Source organism: Dendrobates tinctorius, unplaced genomic scaffold (genome assembly GCF_039654945.1).
Source record: "Dendrobates tinctorius isolate UK_male_01 unplaced genomic scaffold, ASM3965494v1 ptg000437l, whole genome shotgun sequence".
NCBI lineage: Eukaryota > Metazoa > Chordata > Amphibia > Anura > Dendrobatidae > Dendrobates > Dendrobates tinctorius.
The window spans coordinates 50,792-72,775 of NW_027362100.1; the positions used below are offsets into that span (position 1 = coordinate 50,792).

Consider the following 21,984-nt stretch of genomic DNA (forward strand, 5'->3'; position numbering starts at 1 on the left):
CCGCCGCGATCCTGGATCCAGACGTTCTCCAGGCCGCCGACATGTTCTTGCGGCGACGCCATCTTGGATTTCGTGAAATCCCGCGAGATTCAAGATGGCGTCGCCGCAAGAACATGTCGCTGGCGTGGACGACTCGGGATCCAAAAAGATGGCGTCGGCGAAATCTCGCGAGATTACGCCGACGCCATTTTGGATCCCGATGTCGTCCACGCCGGCGACATGTTCTTGCGGCGACGCCATTTTGGATCGGCAAAATCCCGCGATAGTCAAGATGGCGTCGCCGCAAGAACATGTCGCCGGCGAGGACGACGTCGGGATCCAAAATGGCGTCGGCGAAAACTCGCGAGATTTCGCCGATGCCATTTTGGATCCCGACGTCGTCCACGCCGGCGACATGTTCTTCCGGCGACGCTATCTTGACTATCGCGGGTTTTCACGATACTCAAGATGGCGTCGCCGCAAGAACATGTCGCCGGCGTGGACAACGTCTGGATCCAGGATGGCGCCGGCGGAAGAAGATGTCGGGGATCGTGGAGCAGCGGCGATGACGGCGTGAGTATGAGAGACGGAGTGAGAGAAGGGGTCGTATGTGGAGTGAAAGAGTGAGTGGAGATGGTGAAAGGTGAGAGGAGTGTGTGTTGAGGAGTGTGTGTGTTGAGGGTTAACATGGCAAGAGGTGTGATGCTATCGCATCCTCCCGATGCGATAGCGTCGGGCCATAATCTAGTGTATATATAATAATGCAATGTGATTATGCTGGTGCTCGGTGTCCCCCTCGCCCGGTCAGTGATGAGCCCGCTCCAGCAGATGCTGTCACCTCAGCACTGACTCTAGAATGGCGGCTCCGGAGAGATCCTCCCTACAGCACCTCCATTCTAGTCACCTCCCCAGGTCTATAGTGGAGCTGCTGGTAGGAGTCTCACAGGAGCAACTCCAATCTAGACTCAACCGCTCTGCAAGCGCTACGCTCGCAATGCGCATGCCCAGGTTTCTGACCCGGAAGTTTTCCTTCCATCGTAGGGTACACGTCTCCCACAACCCCTATCTCCTTCCTTTCCGGCATTGTCCCTAGACGAGTGAGTATGGGCCCGAGGCGGCTCCTCATGTGTATCTGTTGCCATCCTCCCCTCCTAAGCCGCCCTCCATCCCTCGGCTCCCCGGAGTCGCAGTAGAGATGCATCCACGTGTGACCGGCGCCGTATTTCTGCCTGGCTGCGGAGGGCTGGAAGCATTGTGTGTTGTGGCCGGTGCAGGCCGAGCTGCTGCCGCCGTGTGCCGCTCCTCCATTAACATGCCGTGTTTGTGTCTACAGAGATGGCTCCTGCAAAGAAAGGAGGCGAGAAGAAGAAAGGGCGCTCCGCCATCAATGAGGTGGTCACTAGGGAATACACCATCAACATTCACAAGCGGATCCATGGCATGTAAGTGTGTACACCGTACAGACCGGTCATGGAGCAGAGCCGCCCCGGTATTGGGGAGCCGTCGGTAAATTTGTCATCAGGTCGTTATACCTGCACAAAATCTAATGTAATTGGCAGGGGCGCACGCTGTAGCTACAAGGCCGGGGTAATGGTGGACGGGGGCGCACGCTGTAGCTACAAGGCCGGGGTAATGGTGGACGGGGGCGCACGCTGTAGCTACAAGGCCGGGGTAATGGTGGACGGGGGCGCGCGCTGTAGCTGCAGGGCCGGGGTAATGGTGGACGGGGGCGCACGCTGTAGCTACAAGGCCGGGGTAATGGTGGACGGGGGCGCACGCTGTAGCTACAAGGCCGGGGTAATGGTGGACGGGGGCGCACGCTGTAGCTGCAGGGCCGGGGTAATGGTGGACGGGGGCGCGCGCTGTAGCTGCAGGGCCGGGGCAATGGTGGACGGGGGGCGCGCGCCCTAGCTGCAGGGCATGGGTAATGGTGGACGGGGGCGCGCGCCGTAGCTGCAGGGCATGGGTAATGGTGGACGGCGGCGCGCGCTGTAGCTGCAGGGCCTGGGTAATGGTGGAAGGGGGCGCGCGCTGTAGCTGCAGGGCCTGGGCAATGGTGGACGGGGGCGCGCGCTGTAGCTGCAGGGCATGGGCAATGGTGGACGGGGGCGCTCGCTGTAGCTGCAGGGCATGGGTAATGGTGGACGGGGGCGCACGCTGTAGCTGCAGGGCCTGGGTAATGGTGGACGGCGGCGCACGCTGTAGCTGCAGGGCCTGGGTAATGGTGGACGGCGGCGCACGCTGTAGCTGCAGGGCCGGGGTAATGGTGGACGGCGGCGCACGCTGTAGCTGCAGGGCCGGGGTAATGGTGGACGGGGGCGCACGCTGTAGCTGCAGGGCCGGGGTAATGGTGGACGGGGGCGCACGCTGTAGCTGCAGGGCATGGGTAATGGTGGACGGGGGCGCACGCTGTAGCTGCAGGGCCTGGGTAATGGTGGACGGGGGCGCACGCTGTAGCTGCAGGGCCTGGGTAATGGTGGACGGGGGCGCACGCTGTAGCTGCAGGGCCGGGGTAATGGTGGATGGGGGCGCACGCTGTAGCTGCAGGGCCGGGGCAATGGTGGACAGGGGCGCGCGCTGTAGCTGCAGGGCCGGGGCAATGGTGGACGGGGGCGCGCGCTGTAGCTGCAGGGTCGGGGCAATGGTGGACAGGGGCGCGCGCTGCAGGGGTAATGGTGGACGGGGGCGCATGCTGTAGCTTTAGGGCTGGGGTAATGGGCAGTGGCGCACGCTGTAGCTGCAGGGCAGTGGTAATGGTGAACAGGGGCGCACGCTGTAATTGCAGGGCCTGGGTAATGGTGGACAGGGGCGCACAGTGTAGCTGCAGGGTCGGGGCAATGGTGGACAGGGGCGCACAGTGTAGCTGCAGGGTCGGGACAATGGTGGACAGGGGCGCACGCTGTAGCTGCAGGGTCGGGGCAATGGTGGACAGGGGCGCACGCTGTAGCTGCAGGGTCGGGGCAATGGTGGACAGGGGCGCACGCTGTAGCTGCAGGGCCGGGGCAATGGTGGGCAGGGGCGCACGCTGCAGGGGTAATGGTGAACAGGGGCGCTTGCTGTAGCTTTAGGGTCGGGGTAATGGGCAGTGGCGCACGCTGTAGCTGCAGGGCAGTGGTAATGGTGAACAGGGGCGCACGCTGTAATTGCAGGACCTGGGTAATGGTGGACAGGGGCGCACGCTGTAGCTGCAGGGCCGGGGTAATGGTGGACAGGGGCGCACGCTGTAGCTGCAGGGCCAGGGTAATGGTGGACAGGGGCGCACGCTGTAGCTGCAGGGTCGGGGTAATGGTGGACAGGGGCGCACGCTATAGCTGCAGGGCCGGGGTAATGGTGGACAGGGGCGCACGCTGTAGGGGTAATGGTGGACAGGGGCGCATGCTGTAGCTTTAGGGCCGGGGTAATGGGCAGTGGTGCACGCTGTAGCTGCAGGGCAGTGGTAATGGTGGACAGGGGCGCACGCTGTAGTTTCAGGGCCTGGGTAATGGTGGACAGGGGCGCACGCCGTAGTTGCAGGGCCTGGGTAATGGTGGACAGGGGCGCACGCTGTAGTTTCAGGGCCTGGGTAATGGTGGACAGGGGTGCACACCGTAGTTGCAGGGCCTGGGTTTGTGCATCCAGGTATTTGTAGTTTTCTCACTACTGGTTGCTTTGAATAGTGCAGACTCCAGTGGTAGTCTTCTAATACCCTCTAACTTATAATGAGGTCTGTCTCAGGTGGCCGCAGACTTGTCACGTGACCGGTTCAGCACTGCCGTCATCGTTGCCATTATAAGACAACCTCTCAGTGTTATTAGATGACATCTGGAACATAAGGCTGTAAGTTGGAGCTATGGGAATGGTTACCCAGCGGTTTTCTGTTAAGTTGTGGATTTCTGCCATTTACGACATCAGGACGTGCAACCATATTGGTTAATAGGCACCGTACATACTTTGCCTTTTGTGCAAGATTGTGGTGTGTGTAGCTCCCGCCATACACCGCATTATAAATAGGCCTCCCGCACCCGGCGTATCCCTTCCGGGTCCTTTGTACAAACCTTTGTTTTTTTTCACAGTATTGGGAAGCGCAGTTGGTTTTCCTACGCCGAGGGGTGCCGTAGTAAAAATGGATATTGCAATGTATAGAGTTGAAATGTTATGGCTGCTTTGTCTGTTGCTGCAAAAATTGCACAACCACATGATAGAAAAAAAGACTTCTTTTCCAAATTCCAACTCCAACTATTGCTCCGTCTTCGTAGTATATGGACAAATTTATATTTGGGATGAAAATCACCCTTGTAAGTCAGTATATCGGTGGTTTTATTTGGTGTTAGATGCAGCTGGCAGATGTGGACCACACTGTTAATTTATTGCAGTTTCCCCACATTTCAAAAACACAACATTTCATCTTCCATTTAATTTTTTGGTGCCGTTTTATATCTCTCAAGACTTAATAAGTTTGTGCTTCTTTTTCAGTGGCTTCAAAAAGCGTGCTCCCCGGGCTCTCAAGGAAATACGTAAATTTGCAATGAAAGAGATGCGCACTCCTGATGTTCGTATTGACACAAGGCTGAACAAAGCTGTGTGGGCTAAAGGCATCAGGTGAGGCTTTACATATACAGAACTGGCAAAAAAAATCTTTACAAGTTCAATGAAACTTGATTGATTGTGATGGGCAACTAAGCCAGTTTTGCTATTAGACAGTTTTTGATTATCTCCCCCATTGGGTGCTTTTTTTTGCTCAAAAAACGAGTTAATACTTTTCTAAGATTGTGGTAGGACTTGGCAGGAAGGGGCATGTTTGCCCCTGTCCTGGCAGATTATAATTCACAACAGATTGGAGTGAATTATAGTGGAAATATCTGCTCATAGTGTAGATCTCCATTTATTGTCCATAGACACCCCATCGTGCACCAAATGTGTTGACAGTTCAAACCAGTGGCATGGTCGTTGCTGGGGGTCTGCACTCTACATTGGGGCTTTAAAAGGCAGCTGTGCCTCTGCAGCATTAAATGGAGCATAAGGGCACTGAAGAGGTCTGGAGGGGATGATCAGAGTTGCCTCTGTGAGCTCTTAAACACTCCTTGCCGTGGTTGCTGCTAACTTAAGGCCCCGTTACACATAACGATGTCCCAGCGATCCCACCAACGATCTGACATGGATGCGATCACTGGGACATGGTTAGGTTGATCGCTGGTGAGCTGTCACATAGCCCCTCCAGCGATCAGGACCAGCTAGCAAGGTGGTTTCCAATGTAAACAGCGGGTATCTAAGAGCCGCACCGCTCTTGGTTACCCGCTGTTTACCTTGGAAACCAGTGTCGTTGATCGCTGGTCTCTCTGCCACGCGCAGCGATGCGCGCTGGCCAGCAGGAGACCAACGATCAAAAAACTGCCCAGGACGATCCTGCACGATCAACGATACCCGGCTGGGGGGCTGGCCGCTGACACATGTCACACACATCAATATCGCTGGCGAGATCGCTGTGGCGTAACAAAATCAGCGATCTCGCTGGCGATATCGTTGTGTGTGACGGGGCCTTTAGGCAACAAGCAGTAACTATAAGATCCCTGTTTTTGATAATAGCAGATAATTAATAAGAGACAAGTTGCAAAGTTGTTTGTGTTTATCCATATAAGAAGATAAGACAAACCCCTTCAAGACAGGCGTGTCAAATGAGGTTTTCTAAATTTCCCCCATCGTTTTCCCATCCATTCGATGTGATTCTTGGACTGTCTCATAACTGCTGCATTTCTCATCTAATCTTCAGTCGTGGTCATGTTCCAGTTTTCAAATCTCTTTTCTCATTTTGTAATTCCCTCTGTCTCGTTTGGAAAAAAAAAAAAAAACACTGCATAAAGCAGGTTAACAGCACAAGTGAAAATTTGCTCACCTGCTGTGTGAAGGAGAGGTCATTGTGGCCCAAAAGTTACGAGCTGATGGGAGACCTGGGACATAATGGGTGGGTGATTTAGAAGACTTTTATAACACTGCTTGGTGCCTCCTGTCCCAGTTTATATTTATGGTCAGACATTTGGAGGATATATCCTCTTTCCATGACATTTCTGGCCTCTGTAAGTTACAAAACTTTGCACAAGGGGCATTTGTGCCAAAAATGTTTGACCTTGTGCACCATCTGTCAATTTCTAAAGTGTGTGAGACTTTGCTAAGGGCCCAGAAAGATGCCACACATAGCTAAAATCTTTTATCAGCTTTGTGATTTTTATTTTTTGTCACATGGCAACCCAAAGATGTGCTAAATTTATCAATACATAAGTGTCTCTTATTGTTCAAAACTTGCATGTAAAACCCTGGTCTTGATGAATTCCCTCTTTCTTAGAGCGAGGACACTAGAAGTAAACACGTTCTCATGAGTACATCAACTGTATTCATGGTCACCTATACAGTATTTGATTACAGACCTTAAAAGGGGTTGTTTCATGAAGATCCCCTTGAAATGAAAGCATACAACTTAAGGCCCCGTCACACATTGATATCGTTGTCAGGATCGCTGGTGAGTCGCTATGTGTGACTCCAGCCTTAGTGTTGGAGGCAGCATAGATCCCCAGCACTAATGTTTCACTTCTAAATCCTCAGTGCTTAGATACATGGAGCATCCTCTGGTCTACATCCTGGACTGTATATCTACCTGTGACTGTACACGGGTCTCCTGTAGATACCTGTGATGTACAGGGCGCTGAAGAAGCTCATGTTCTCACCATAGGAAGTAGTTACATTGTCTCTGCTATTGAAAGCAGCTGCTGTATATGTGTTTTATTTGTATTGCTTATTTTTTTGTTTCTAGGAATGTGCCTTACCGTATACGTGTACGCTTATCCAGGAAGCGCAATGAGGATGAAGATTCTCCCAACAAACTGTACACATTGGTCACATACGTGCCAGTTACAACATACAAAGGTACTAAGCTATGTGACGTTTGTCAGTGCTTTAGTGAGCCATACTTACGTTATAATGACACATAGACTGTGTCCGCCACACTTACAGTAGACTCTAACAGTATCTCCCAAACTCCAGTCCTCACGGCCCCCAACAGGCGGTTGTTTTCAGGATTTCCAGTGAGTGAACCTGAGGAAATTTCTGATCTTCCCAACACCTGTACGATACTAGGGAAATCCTGAAAACATCTGGTGGAGGCTGTGAAGACTAAGGCTAAGTTCACACCAGGGCTGTGGAGTCGGTAAGCCAAACCTGCGACTCCGACTCCTCAATTTCCCTTACACCGACTCCGACTCCACGACTCCGACTCCCACACAGATTGCTTATTTTTAAGTGAAAAATTTATTGTAGTACAATGTGAACCTCAGACATTTAATCATTTTTATGATCCAATAATCAAGATATTTAGATAGAACAGAATATATATTGGTGTACTACCCGGTTTTCATTCTTTTTGGTACAGATACGATATGGATAGACAGATATGGATAGATAGAGCAAATTTCTAATCTGCTTTTGCTATTGAAAACATTATCTATGAGCTCAAAAACCTTTCAGGTGATGCAGTTTTTTAAAAAGCTGATCTGCTTTTGCAGCTGAAAAACGTATCCTCAAAAAACACAGGAAAAATGCTGTGTGTGAATGTAGCCTTAGATCAGGAATAGAACAGCCATTTATAGGACATTTCATAACTTTCCCAAACTCCTATGAAAAAATATTCAGCACATCCTGCATTGAATTACTGTACCCAATTTATTATATATTTTAGGAGTCGGTCCATTTTATACCGACTCCGACTCCACCAAAATGAGCACCGACTCCGACTCCACAGCCCTGGTTCACACGTAGCGGAACTCTTGCGGAAATTACCGCGAGAATTCCGGAATTCCATTCCGCGGGAAAATCTCATTTTAAATTCCCGCTGAATAGCATTTTGCAAGCGTAATTAGCTTGCAAAATGCTAGCGTTTTCCAAGTGATCTGTAGCATCTCTTGGAGAACTGATTGACAGGTTGGTCACACTCGTCAAACAGTGTTTGACAAGTGTGACCAACTTTTTACTACTGATGCTGCCTATGTAGCATCAGTAGTAAAAGGATGTAAAAAAATAATAAAAAAAATGGTGTTATTCTCACCTTCCGACGTCCCGCACAGCCATTCCCAGTAATCCTTTGCGAAAATGCCCGCAATGACGTCCGTTCTCGCAGGATCGCGATGACGTCGTGCGACTTTGCGATCCCGCGAGAACGGACGCCATCGCGGGCATTTTCGCAAAGGATTACTGGGAACGAGAGCGTGGAGAGAGGCGGGAAGGCTGCGCGGGACGTCGGAAGGTGAGAATAACAATATTTTTTATTTTAAATTCTATTTTTTACAGGGATAATGGTGCCCAAAGCCCGGAGGACAGTCTCCTCTCCTCCGGACCATGGGTACCATCCGCAATTGTTCTACTTACTTTTCGCATGGTGTGCACAGCCACATGCGGGAAGTAAGCGGAACAATGCATTCCTATGGGTGCGGGATCGCCGCGATTCCACAAAATTAATGAGCATGCTTCGGTTTTTACCGCGAAGCGATTCCGCCGCGGTAAAAACCGCAGCATTAGCACAGCATTGCGGAATCCCATAGGAATGCATGGGATGCTTATTTTTCGCGGCAAAATCGCACGGTTAAAACCGCCGCGGAAGCGCGAAAAAATGCAACGTGTGAACTCAGCCTAAAGTGTACTAAACACAGCAAGATATTTTTAAATTTAAACTATGAAAGGGGTTTCCATTACTAGATAATTACAGTCTCTTTCAGAAACTGCCACCCGACCACGGGTTTTACTTAATATTGTAAATAAGGCCCATTGAGGGGAATGGAGCTAAGCTGTAATACTACCCATGGTACAGCATGGCTCTGTTTCTCTTCATTTTCTGAGAAGGAAATTAGTAGCTACTACTTTCATTCAGGAATACCACCATTTAGCGATATTGATAAAATATAAAATCGACTAAATACGTTTTTTTGCAAAAAAAATGTATGCCAAGCTACTCCACCTCGTCAAGGTAACCCGTATTGAAGCAGTCCCTATCTAATGTATTTAAAACCTGAACATATGAACAGTGTCTAAATGAGCAGGATTAAGACAGGCGCTTTCTAGTATGGGCACGTGGTGTAAGACAGCTCCTTATGTGCATATCACACAAGAGAGGGGTGGGGTCTCTCAAATCATGCATAAGCATGATTTTTTTTTTCATGCTTATGCATGATTTGAGAGACCCCACCCCTCTCTTGTGTGACATGCACATAAGGAGCTGTCTTACACCACGTGCCCATACTAGAAAGCGCCTGTCTTAATCCTGCTCATTTAGACACTGTTCATATGTTCAGGTTTTAAATACATTAGATAGGGACTGCTTCAATACGGGTTACCTTGACGAGGTGGAGTAGCTTGGCATACATTTTTTTGCAAAAAAAAGTATTGACTAAATACCCTGTATTTGTTGTTACCTTTTATCAGCACTTGCTGACTACTGTCCTATGTCTTACTGCAAGGTATTTCTGCACATTTGTCATTCTGTGCTTTTTGTTTGTGTTTCGGTCAGTGGGTGGTGTGAACATTGTCCAACAGACTTGTTCACATTTGTGCATGTCACATGTGTTTTTAGTCAATTTGTAACTGCAGACTTGTGAATCCTCACTGTGCACACTGTCAGGATACTCCAGTGCTGGCAGTGGTCGGGCATGTGCCAACTAGATATGCTCTGTCTTGCTCAATACAAGTGAATTTAGGAAGGCCAGACTCGTCTAGTCAGAATGTGGCTGGATATGTGCAAATATCGTACTTGCGGCTCACATGGTCACTGCAGACCTGAACCCCAAGCCTGGATAACAACCCCTTTTAATAGTGTTCATCCCATGCTCAGATTCGTAGCCATTTTCAGGCTATATAGCTATTTTAGACTTGTGGGGTTTTTGTCACTAGTATTAATTTATTATTTGTATGTTTTTCAGGTCTTCAGACAGTTAATGTGGATGAAAACTAATTTGTCAGCATTGTTGAAATAAAAAAAAAATCTAAAACATGCACCAGTCTGAAATTGTTGTATTTTATGTATCTTGGCAAAGTGATTCAAAAGATTAAGGACCCTGACTTATTTAATTTGCTCCGGTTTGGATTTGAAACTTTTTTTCTTTTTTGCACCCAATGTATCATTCTAATTGTGCCTTTTTTAATTCTATTTTATATGTGCTTGACTTTTTTTCCCCCTCCAGTTTTGTGGGTGCAGTCTTAGCAATTCCAGATGCTTTAGCTTGATTCATCAATTGTGACTTTCTAAAAAGTGGTAAAATTTGACCCAACTTCACTCTAGTCCTACTCGAGTATTTTGAGTACGCTAAACTTCTGGCACAATTTTTGTAACTTTCCGGTGACAAAAGTCACAACGTTCACTAAAGGAAGAAATGCCATTTTTTTTTTTACTTTGCACCAAATTCATGAATCACATGCACCATTCTGATCAATTTGGCACCAAAACTGTAACTAATACCAGAGGACAAAGGAAAGTGACTTTAAAACCCCCCTGCAAATGATGAATCTGAAGGGGTGGCTAAGATTCTTTAGCCATTCCATCCCTGTGGGACTGTACATGGAGGTAGCTACTACTTTATCTTTTGTGTGTTAAACTGTTTCCTGACGCTGGATCTGTGCCACGCCATGGTCATTGTTGGAGCGCTGCTTAACAGCAGCCAGGGATGGTGCTAACACTTTTCTTGGCTATTTAACCCTCTGGATACCTGTCACTCTACATTGTTGCATCTATGTTGTTGTTAGAGGGATGGGGCTACTTCTCGCTCTTCCCATCTAAGGCCTGTTTCACACTTCAGTTTTTTGTGTCAGTCAAAATACGCCAAAATGGCGGAAAGCGGATCCGTTGGTAAACTGATGTGAACGGATGCCACCGGACCGTTTTTTTGACAGATCCGATGAATGAAGAATTTTAAAGGAACCGTAGCCCGGGGAGGAGAGAGAATTTTTTCCGTCCGCCAGAAATGATTTCAGGGTTAAATGTCCGGCTGACTTCCTTCCTCCGGGCATGCGCACTCTAAAATGCGGATCCTGCAGCAAAAAAAGTTGCTTGGTCCGTCCGGGCATGTCGGCGGACGCAAAAAATTTGGCGGATCCGCAAAATAACGGATCCAACGGATGGCCATGCGTCAAGATCCGCCGGTAATGCATCTCAATGGGGAAAAAAACGGATCCGCCAAAAAAAAACGGCGGATTTTGACTGATGGTCAAAAATGGAAGTGTGAAACAGGCCTTAGTGTGCAGATGGTTGTCAGACATAAATTGGCTCAAACAGGCTTCCTGTCAGTATAAAGCGTCATTCAGACATCTGTGATACACATCTGTTTGTAGATCATGATGCAAAGGCTTGCCACAGGTCTCCTGACCTGAACTTCACAACCTCATAGGGGCATATATGATGCTATTAAGCTCAGGTCAGGAGACACGTGGCAAATCGCGTACATCATGAATCTGTACACTTAACTATATTTTGTTATGTCTGAATGACATTTTATACAGGTGTAGTATGCTGAATATATGAGTATTACAGTATGTTAAACCAATGATCAGAGTATTCAGGTCCTATACTTGGGGCAGAAAAAAAACGGCCACAAACATTTTGCCACTACAAACGCATTTGTGCAAAAATAAAATTGTACATACTGGATATTGGGCCCAAAAAATGAATACTGTAAAAAAAAAAAAAAGCGCTATATTTTCATCATATACAAAAAAGAAACTGGAATCAAAAAGTTTTACAGGTTAGGTTCAGAAATATTTGGACAGTGACACAAGTCTTGGCATTTTAGCTGTTTAACAAAACATTATTCAGTTATATCAATATGGCCTTAAAATGCAGACTCTCGGTTGGTCAGTATTTTTACCTCAGTATTTGTAATCCAAAATCAGAAGTGGAACAGTCAGAGGAAAAGTATGATAGAAACACGTCACCACTTCTGCATTTATCACCCACTCTGGTTTTGACTCACAAATACTGATGTAAAATACTGAACCTGTCCTTAATTTGAGGGTATTTGCATCCTAATTGGAGTAAGGGTTTTGGAATTACAACTCTGAAAAAGAGGCATGTTAAAATGTTCCCAAAGTAATTGGACTATTATCTCAAAAGCTCTTGAATTGGCTTTCACACATTATTCCATCACCAATTAAGCAGGTACAAAGGACTGGAGATTGCTAGGTGTGGTATTTGCATTTGGAAGCTATTGCTGTGAATCCATAACATGGTCATGGGAGCTCTCAGTGGAAGAGAAACAGACCATTAATAGCTTAAGAAAAAGAATTCTGAGAGAGCAGAAATGTTAACTACAAAGTTAACAGTTTGGTACAAAAAAAAAAAAAAGTACTGGTGAGCTTGGGAACTCAAAAAAGGCCTGGACATCCATGGAAGACTAGAGTGGTGGATGATTGCATGGTGAGGGAAAATCCCCTTCACGACGTCCACCTAAGTGAAGAACAATCTACAGGAAATAGTTGTTTCAGCATCTGTCTATGATAAAGAGAAGACTATGGGTACTGATACACATAGCGACGCACCAGCGCTCCCGACAACGATACAACCTGGTAAGGATCGTTGGTGCATTGCTACAGTCGCTAGTAAGCTGTCAAACAGGCAGATCACCTCAACGCCGCAGCAACGATCCAGCGATCTGTATAATGACCTCGGCAGTCGTTGGGACCTTGTCACGCAGCAGCTATTCTGACCACTCAGACCTCCATAAGCGTGATTTCTGCGTCCGTGTCAAACACAGCAATGCATGCTGGCCAGCGGGACACCAACGATCAAAAATGGCCTGGGACATTTGAGCATGATCAGCGAGATCGGGGGGGGGGGGGGGGGGGGCCGCTGCTATGTGTCACACATAGCGAGGTTGCTGTTGCGTCACAAAATCGGTGACGTTCTAACGATCTCGCTTAGTGTGAAGTACCCCTATGAGAGCAAGTACCAGGGTTCAACAAAAGGTGCAAATCATTAATCAGCTGATTAGATTTTGACATAAAACATCTAAAGAAGAAAGCCAAGTTTTGGAAAAGCATCTTTGGACAGATAAACCAAGATCCACCTGAACTAGAATGACGGGAGGAAGAAAGTATGGAGAAAGCTTGTGATGGCATGAGCATACAGGACTTCAAATGTCACTGGGTCACTAGTGTTTAGTGATGATGTGACTGAAGATAGAAGCACCTGGATCAATTCTAAGGCTATGTGCACACGGTGCGGATTCTGCTGCTGATCCGCAGCGTTTCTGGCCCTGCGGGTCCGCAGCAGTTTCTGCTGCGTTGTACAGTACCATTGTTTCCAATGGTAAAACCAAAAACGCTGTGCACATGCTGCGATTTCACATCTCTATTGTAGAGGTGTGAAACCGCAGGTCTTTTTGACCTGCGGTTTTTCCAAAATCCGGACCACCGAAAACTACGTGTGCACATAGCCTAAAGTGTACAGGGTAAAAATTTCACCGCAAAATTCCAAGTGCGGTGAAATTGCAAAAAAGCGCAATTCCACGGCTATTAACAATTAAATGGCGCTTCCGGCAATCGCGCCAGAAATACGCACACCGGTGACCCGCCTCACGTGATCGCAGGTCTGTGGTTGTCAGGGACAGAATGCTGTGAGCGCCACCCATAGCAAGTCAGCAATTCTACTACATAGAGGCGATCTGATCATCGCCTCAATGTAGCAGAGCCGATCGGGCTATGGCAGCTTCTAGTCTACTATGGAGACTATTGAAGCATGCCAAAGGTTAAAAAAAAAAAAAGTTCAAATCACCCCCCTTTTGCCCCAATCAAAATAAAACAATAAAAAAATCAAACCTACACATATTTGGTATTGCCGCGTTCAGAATCGCCCGATCAATAAAAAAAAAAAAAAGGATTACCCTGAAAAAAAATCGAAATGCAAAATGCAATAACGGGCAATCAAAAGAACGTATCTGTAAAAAAGTGATACCATTAAAAATGTCAGCTCGGCATGCAAAAAATAAGCCCTCACCCAACCCGAGATCATGAAAAATGGAGATGCTACGGGTTTTGGAAAATTGCGGTTTTTTTTTGTTTTTTTTAAGCAAACTTTGGAATTTTTTTCCATCACTTAGATAAAAGAGAACCTAGACATGTTTGGTGTCCATGAACTTGTAATGACCCAGAGAATCATAATGGCAGGTCAGTTTTGGCATTTAGTGAACCCTTGCAAAAAAAGCCAAACAAAAAACAAGTGTGGGATTGCACTTTTTTATGCAATTTCACAGCATTTAGAATTTATTTCCCATTTTCGAGTACAGTACATGGTAAAACCAATGGTGTCGTTCAAAAGTACAACTCGTCCCGCAAAAAATAAGCCCTCACATGGCCATATTGATGGAAAAATAAAGTTGTGGCTCTGGGAAGAAGGGGAGCAATAAACATGCAAAACTGAAAAAAGCTCCGGTCATTAAGGGGTTAATGGTATGTAGGCAAAGGATTTGCCGCATATAGATCTTGTGTAAATTTTTGATTCCTTCTTTCAATAGTTTTTGTAGTGTACCTTGAAAATTGACAACAGGATCATGGTGTATTTCCTGATGGTTATTTGGATAACTTAACTTTCTAAAGTTAAGTGTCTTAACCCTAGAACGCATGACCATAAAAATTTACACTTTCACATACCTGGGGCCTTTTAGGCCCCTGTGCAAATAACATGGAATAACTCAAACAAAAATAATTTTCAAAGTTTATTTGAAAATTGCAACGTAAGGATGCATTCCCACTAGCGCTGGTGTCTGCCAGGAGGAGATCTGTAATGGATCTGACCTCCTGGTGACCTCAGCTAAGGCTGGCGGAATCCCGGCATTCCAGCAGCCTTAACTGGAGTTACCAAGAGATCAGATCCATTACGGATCACCTCCTGGCAGACCCCAGCGCCAGTGGGAACATAGCCTAAGATGTGAATAATTCAAAACATTACTATGTGCAAAAACAAAAAACAAAAGAGTAACTGAACGGGCTTAAAACGCCCAATATACGCATTCAATATAACTCTTTATAATAATGTTTTTTTGTCTAAAAGTTTTTTATATAAAAGTTGCAGTAAACATGCTGCAGGAATATCTCTTTTCAAAGGTTCCTTTTCTACTTTACTAATGACCGCAACAACTTTCATACGTTATCTGTTCGGAAGAATGCTCCTTGCAGACATTTTGTCCACAAGTAGTACAGACACGCTCGGATTTCCTGTCCTTCTTTGCTGGACAAATATAACATCGCTTTCTTTTTTTATCTCTTGGCTCTGGATGTTCCTGAAAACGTATACCACGTCGGATCATAGCTTCTGTTGTTTGCCTTTGTAAGCATTTTGTTCTGCTTCTCTCCATCATGTTAGGCATTAAAAGTTCATAGCAAAGTTCTGTCACGTATAGACGTCTCTTGTCCTTTCTGTTGGCATGGAATTCTGGATGAGTCTCACTATAAACAATATAGGTATTGAGGGCTGACACATCTAGCATATTATAAAAAAGAACTACAGGCCAACGTTTTGTCTGCCTCTTGCACTTTGGTTTTATTATAATGCAAGATGATTTTGGGTTTCTGCTTCCTGTTATTGGTGTCTATACTTCCATCACGGTGCATTGTACTCAGTAATATCACAGATTTTTCTTTCTTAGCTTTATAAGACACCATTGTCGCTTGATTGCAGAAACCAAATACACTATCATAAAGTTGTTGATGTTGATTGTGCTTCATGATTGGAGGAATTTCTCTGCGGTTTTGCTTCATTGTACCAACAAGTGTAAGTTGTTTCTGAAGCAAAAAATTGCCCAGTTCAAGATTGGTGAAGTAGTTTTCCATTGTTATATTTTTTCCAGAATAGAAAATTGGTTTCGCAAGTGTTTTCACTACGTCAGAACATAGGTCTTTCTGGACTGGAGCGTCAACATCTTTGCCACAGTAAATCAGACCATTCATTCCATAATAGCTTGTAGAATCAGACATCCAGAAAATTTTAATACCATATTTAGCAGGTTTGCTGGGCATATACTGAATGAAATTGCAACGTCCCCTAAATGCAAGAAGTTGCTCATCCACTGTCACATTGTCACTAGAATGGTAATGCTTAGTACAGTTCTTGATAAAGATTCCAGATGTAGCTAATGGGGGCTAATTTATCTGTTTCCAACCTGACAGGACGAGTTCTCTTGTCATCAAAACGAAGGCTTCTCCAAATATCCTCAAATCTATTGACTGACATTGTAGCTTTGTAATGTGGATCTGAAAAAGGGTTCATAAAGAGTTCTCTGATAGGAACATCAAATGATTTTGTACTCCCTGCCAGAAGAGTAAGGCCAATATAAGCATACAGTTCTTCTTTTGTTATATGTTTCCATGTTTTTTTTCTTCCTGAAGCGATACGTTTTCCTTCTAAGTTAGTACACAAAACTACCTCATCTACAATATCATCTGAAAAAAATTTACAGAACATATCTCTTTTGGACAAGAATTGTGGAATTCCTACAGTTCCTTGAGCAACTCTTACAATATTATGTGATGGGGTTCGTCCAAGAACCTCAGCAGTACTGTTCCAAAAAAACATTAGTTTTGGATGTTCTATTTGTACGTTCTGCTGGATCCATTACGTCTTCATCATCTGAAGAATCACTGGACGATGAAGTAGAGACATTAGCTGGTGGCATGTACTCTTCATCAGAGAAAGAAAGTTCACTGTCTTCATCACTATCAAAAATGATTGCTTCGATTTCTTGGTCAGTCAAACCCCTGGATGTAGACTGTGCCATTGTAACCTTAGAAGTCAGTAAACTAAAATGAAGAAAAAAAAAAAAAAAAGATTACAATCAGGGTTGTACACTCTTTGTTAGTGTGTGTGTGCTAAGGGTAAAGTGCAGACCCCTCCTCTCACCTTCAGCAGGTCACCACTTTCTTTTAGGTGCAGTAGAAGCTTTTGGATTTTTGGAACTTATAAAGTTTTTTTTTTTTCAAGAAACAAGAAAGCTGACTCCTTCCCCCAAAGTCTCTTCAGCAAGTAGCACACAATGAACAGTGTTCAGGACCTATGATGATGTCAGAGACGCATGACATTGTGAGGGAGTCTCCTTCCCAAGATCACATGACCATGTAGTCAGGCAGAATTCACACTCTTCATAGCAACAGCAGAGTCATAATGACTGAGTCAAAGTCTTCCCCAGCAACAGTGAAGACAAAAAGACTTAGGATCACATGTAAACCTAGTACGGGCCTAAAAGGCCCCAGGTATGTGAATATGGGGTATTCACAAAAAAGAGTTGTTATACCAAAATGCCTGTAACATAAAAGTCTTAGGATCACATGTAAACCTAGTACGGGCCTAAAAGGCCCCAGGTATGTGAATATGGGGTATTCACAAAAAAGAGTTGTTATACCAAAATGCCTGTAACATAAAAATAAATGAACAACTGGAAATGACAAACAACTATATACCTGAGGAATACCTAGAGTTTCAAAATTCTAACTAAAGTAATCTTGCAGAAAATAGAAAACAAATTAACAGGGTGGGCCTGCGAGGCTCCAGGTATGCGTTCTAGGGTTAATAACCTTGCATTCCTTAGGACAAATACTCCACCCTTATCTGCAGGTTGTACTTTTAGTTCTGCATTTGTTTTGGTCTCAATCATTGCTGGTCTCTCTTCATGCGATCAATTCTGATTGCCATTGATTTTTCTCTAATGTACAACCTTCAGTATTGGAATATCACTTTCTGTCTATTCTTAAAATGAGTCAAGAATGGATGCTCTCGTGTATGCAATGACTAAAGACTTTGGGCTGAAATGTCTCTGTTGTTTAACAACTGTGTGTTTCTGTGATTGTAAATGGGTTGTCCACTATTAGGACAACACCTTCTTAAACTAAATGTTCAATAAAATATTAAAAAAAACATATTCACCTCCCATGAGGGTGTGCCGTTCCAGGGGTCTCTGCACTCGAGGTCCTGGAGCTCTGTTGTGGTGGAATGACACATGTTGCCCAATCAGCGCTGGCATCACTGTCCCCGCCTTCGTACAGATTGAACATGAGGAGGAAGCCAGAGATCAGCTGCAGCCCAGACTTCCTCTTCATGCTTGACTGACAGCCTCTATTCTGTGTGACTTCTGTCAATGGAGTTGTCAATCAGGAGGAGGAGGCGCCGTGTGGGGAATAGAGCTGGAGTGACAGAGGCTTCAGAACTACATAGCTCTTCAGCTTAATTTACATATAGTTTAAAATACTGATTTCTCAGTTCCAGAGATACGGAATGGCCATATAAAAGTATTGCTAGATTCGTCTTTAAAAGTGTCACATGTGCATATAAATAGTGAAATCGTGATGGCAATTTTTCTTTAATTTTCTCTCCCCCCAGTGCAAGAGTAACTACTTGTACCAAAGCCTCCTAACAGTGGCTTCAACACAGTGGTGACAAGGTCTGTTGCCATTACTTTCCATGTATATTTTCTTTTTTGCAGAAAGTCCCATGTATTAAATATCATATAAATAGTGAGGGGGTGATTCATTAAGATTAGTGTAGCACCCGCCAGCCTTGAGCGGTTTTCCAACCAAGCACATTTTAATTAATAGATCTTAGAATAATAATAAGCTCCACAGTTGGATGTGATAAAAAAATATTCCTGTGTTGACAATCTTATAAATGTGACCCTGCTCTCATCAAATTGTCCAATACAAGTGGCCAAGTCCCACCTAGATCCAGGAGGCAGATTTAGAATTCCTGAAGGTTTATGAAAGGGTAAGCCCATTGCCTTATTCAATATTTATGCTGCAACCTCAGGGCAACTAATTTTTTTTAGTTTCTGAAGTTTTTTTCCCTCCTTCAGAAATTATACCCTGCGGCTTAATTGATAAGGGGGTGACTTTCATGTTCCCTTTTCTGACGTGTCGGATGAGATTTCGGTGGGGGGGTTCCCTCCTCTCTGCTAATTTGAAAAGACTGTATAATTCAGTAAACTGGTTAGGAATACGGTAACTCCCGGTTTGATCTCTGGAGAGTAGATCATCCTGGGGAAATTGCATACTCACTCTGCTCTTTTTTTGGTTAATGTTTTGGCTCTCAGATGGGAGAGGGTTGAAATGGGGTCCATTACATGTTCGGATCATGCACCGATAGTGTTGGATTTGAGTCCAGCTTCCCCTCAGTGTGGACTTGTCATTGGAGTTGTCAGGATCTTCCATACCTGATACTTTTTTCCATTCTTATTTCATTCTAAAACCTAAATCTGATAATTCCCTCGACTATGCAAATTATAGGCCAACTGCTCTCCTCAACTCTGAACTGAATATATTTACTTGTCTTCTAGCCAATAGATGTAATATTTGGTTACCACAATTGATTCACAAAGACCAGGTGGGATTTGTCCTTTCCATCAGGGCAGGGATAACACTAGAAAGGTGGTGGATTTCATTGATGTGGATAATAGTAAGGCCGGGGTCACACTAACCAACGCAAAATACGGTTAGTATTTTACATGCGTAATACGGATGAATGGCCCCTAAACAGTGCTCCTTATGTCATCCGTAATCAAGGTGTGGTCGCGTATTTTGCGCATGTCAGCATCCGTATGGCATCCGTATGGCAAGATTTTCTCGTAGGCTTGCAAAATGGACATATAATGGAGCCCTATGACAGGGTTTCTAACAGAAACCAAAGAATAGATATAGACACAATGCATATATATGTCTCAAAGACGTGTGTATATATATATATATATATATATATATATATGTGTGTGTACTCTATGTGTCTATATCCTTTCGTTTCTTTATTAAACCTGTCAGTGTGAGTTTACTGTATAGCGCACTGAATTGCCGGCTTTGCTAAAAGACACCGGGTGCGTATTTCTCGCAAGTCACATGTGTGGTCCGTGTGTAATCCGTATTTTTTTGTGCACCCATAGACTTGCATTGGCGTACTACGGCCGCAGTACGCTGACAATCGCAGCATGCTGCGATTGGCACGGAGCGTAGGATACAGATGAGAAATATACGGCTGGTGCGAGGGACCCCATAGAGAATCATTTGTCCGTGTCTAATGCGTGCTTTTAGCGCCTCTCACTCGGCCGTATTCCTCGTTAGTGTGACCCCGGCCTAAGACACAGGCTCTTTTGAGTCTGGATGTGGCGTGTTTGATCATCTTAACTCGTCCTTTATGTTTGAGACAATGAAGAGTTTTGGTGTTTCGGGTCCATTTCTGGTAGAACTAAGGGCACTTTATAAATCCCCCACAGCTTCTATAAAACTCCCTTATCACATTTCATCTAGTTTTAAAATCTTGAATAATACATGACAGGGGTGCCCATTATTAGCTATGTGTATTGAACCTTTGGCAGCGGTTATTCATCAAAATACTGATATCTCAAAGCTATATGAAAAAGATAAAATGTTTAAAATGTATCTATTTTCAGACTCTTATTAACCCTAACTAAACTTCATGTTACTCTGCCCAACTTGAAGGAGGCCTTCAGGGATTATGGGATGTTATCAGGGTATAACGCTTCAAAAACGGGAGTGCTGCCGCTTAATATTCCACAAGACGTATTGGACTATCTCAAAATAAATTATAATTGCCACTGGAAAATAGATGCAATAAAATATCTAGATGTTAACCTCTTCCTATAATACCTAGTATTTCGGTAATTTGCCATCACTTTTAAGAGACTTAAAGAATTTACTAGCTAAAGGGAAACCCTACTAAATTTCGCTTTAGGTCGTATAGTTGCTGTGAAAATTGCACTAATCCCTAAACTAACTTATTTTGAGACTCTCGAGGTAAAGGTCCTCTTAGGAGAACTTAAAGGGAACCTGTCAGCAGGATTGTGCTGAGTAACCTACAGACAGTGTCAGATCGGCTCCGTTATACTTATTAAAATGATACCTGGGGTGATTAAATCAGTGTTGTTGTTTAATCGTTATATTCACTTTTCAGTTAATGATATGGCGATCCGATAGATGCTACTGCGTAGGCACTGCCAGCGTCATTTTGCTAGAGGGAAAAAAAAATTGTCTCCACCAGAACGCTGATAGATGCTACTGCGTAGGTGTTGCCGGCACCATTTTGCTAGAAGAAATAACAAAACCTCACCAAGATGGCGTCGGCGGCACTGCGCAGTAGCATCTATCAGCATTCCAGTGGAGACAATTTTTTTTTTTCCCTCTAGCAAAATGTCTCCGGCGGCACCTGCGCAGTAGCATCTATCGGCATTCTGGTGGAGACAATTTTTTTTTCCTCTAGCAAAATGGCGCCGACGCTTGCACAGTAGCATCTATCGGATTGTCAATAGATGCTACTGCGCAGGCGTGGATGGCGCCATTTTGAGAGATTTTTTTTTCTGAATACATGTATCTCAACAAATAAAATAGTTACATGAATATTATAGATGCGATCATGATACAGTGCAGGCGCCTGCCTGTTGAATGTGAATTTTTTTTTTCAAAACATATTATATTCAGTATGTAAAATAGGGGGCAGGTCAGTGAGAGATCAGTGACCGGTCATAAGCCATACAGATGAATATGTAATCAGAGCACCACAAAGTATTGGTAGCCACATTAGGTCCCCACTGTATTTATTAGAACCCTTACAGTTTACCAGAGATATTTTGCGCTCTTGCGCAAATAAGTTTTGGTTGAAATCTCCAAATTCAAAAATGACATCATTCATCTATCAACTCATGATTTCGAATAGTTTAGAATCTTCTATGGTTTATCTGTGGTTGTTTACGTATGCAGATATTGATGATAAGTCCACACCTCTGAGTATATTAAATCTAAGCTTCCCATACCAACTGTGAATTTTTTCAAAATATTCAAATTAAACATTTGGCGTCTTCTCGGTTTGGCTCAGAGGGAGTGTTTCAACCAAACGATTTTGAGAAATTGTGTAGGAGGGGCCCTTCCACCAAAAATTTGATCTCTGATATTTATAGGATGCTAGGCCCATTGCCAGGGTCCTCTCGGGTTAAGAACTCTTATATGATCAGGTAGAAAATT

The 21,984-nt window shown here is 44.8% G+C and overlaps 1 protein-coding gene across 1 annotated transcript; it reads left to right on the forward strand.

The window, feature by feature from the left end:
- Window positions 1-921: 921 nt before the first annotated feature.
- Window positions 922-9,984, forward strand: RPL31 (ribosomal protein L31). The gene is made up of 5 exons (XM_073564229.1): window positions 922-1,076; window positions 1,313-1,421; window positions 4,432-4,557; window positions 6,761-6,873; window positions 9,912-9,984. The coding sequence occupies exons 2-5, from the start codon at window positions 1,315-1,317 to the stop codon at window positions 9,941-9,943; spliced, it is 378 nt and encodes a 125-aa protein (XP_073420330.1). The 5' UTR covers window positions 922-1,076; window positions 1,313-1,314; the 3' UTR covers window positions 9,944-9,984.
- Window positions 9,985-21,984: the final 12,000 nt, after the last annotated feature.

Bases quoted from the DNA above. Each gene is read 5' to 3' on its own strand.
- RPL31 (XM_073564229.1), top strand. From the start codon at position 1,315: ATGGCTCCTGCAAAGAAAGGAGGCGAGAAGAAGAAAGGGCGCTCCGCC. The intron at 4,558-6,760 runs GTGAGGCTTTAC...TTTTGTTTCTAG, and splicing joins GTGTGGGCTAAAGGCATCAG to GAATGTGCCTTACCGTATAC. The intron at 6,874-9,911 runs GTACTAAGCTAT...TATGTTTTTCAG, and splicing joins GCCAGTTACAACATACAAAG to GTCTTCAGACAGTTAATGTG.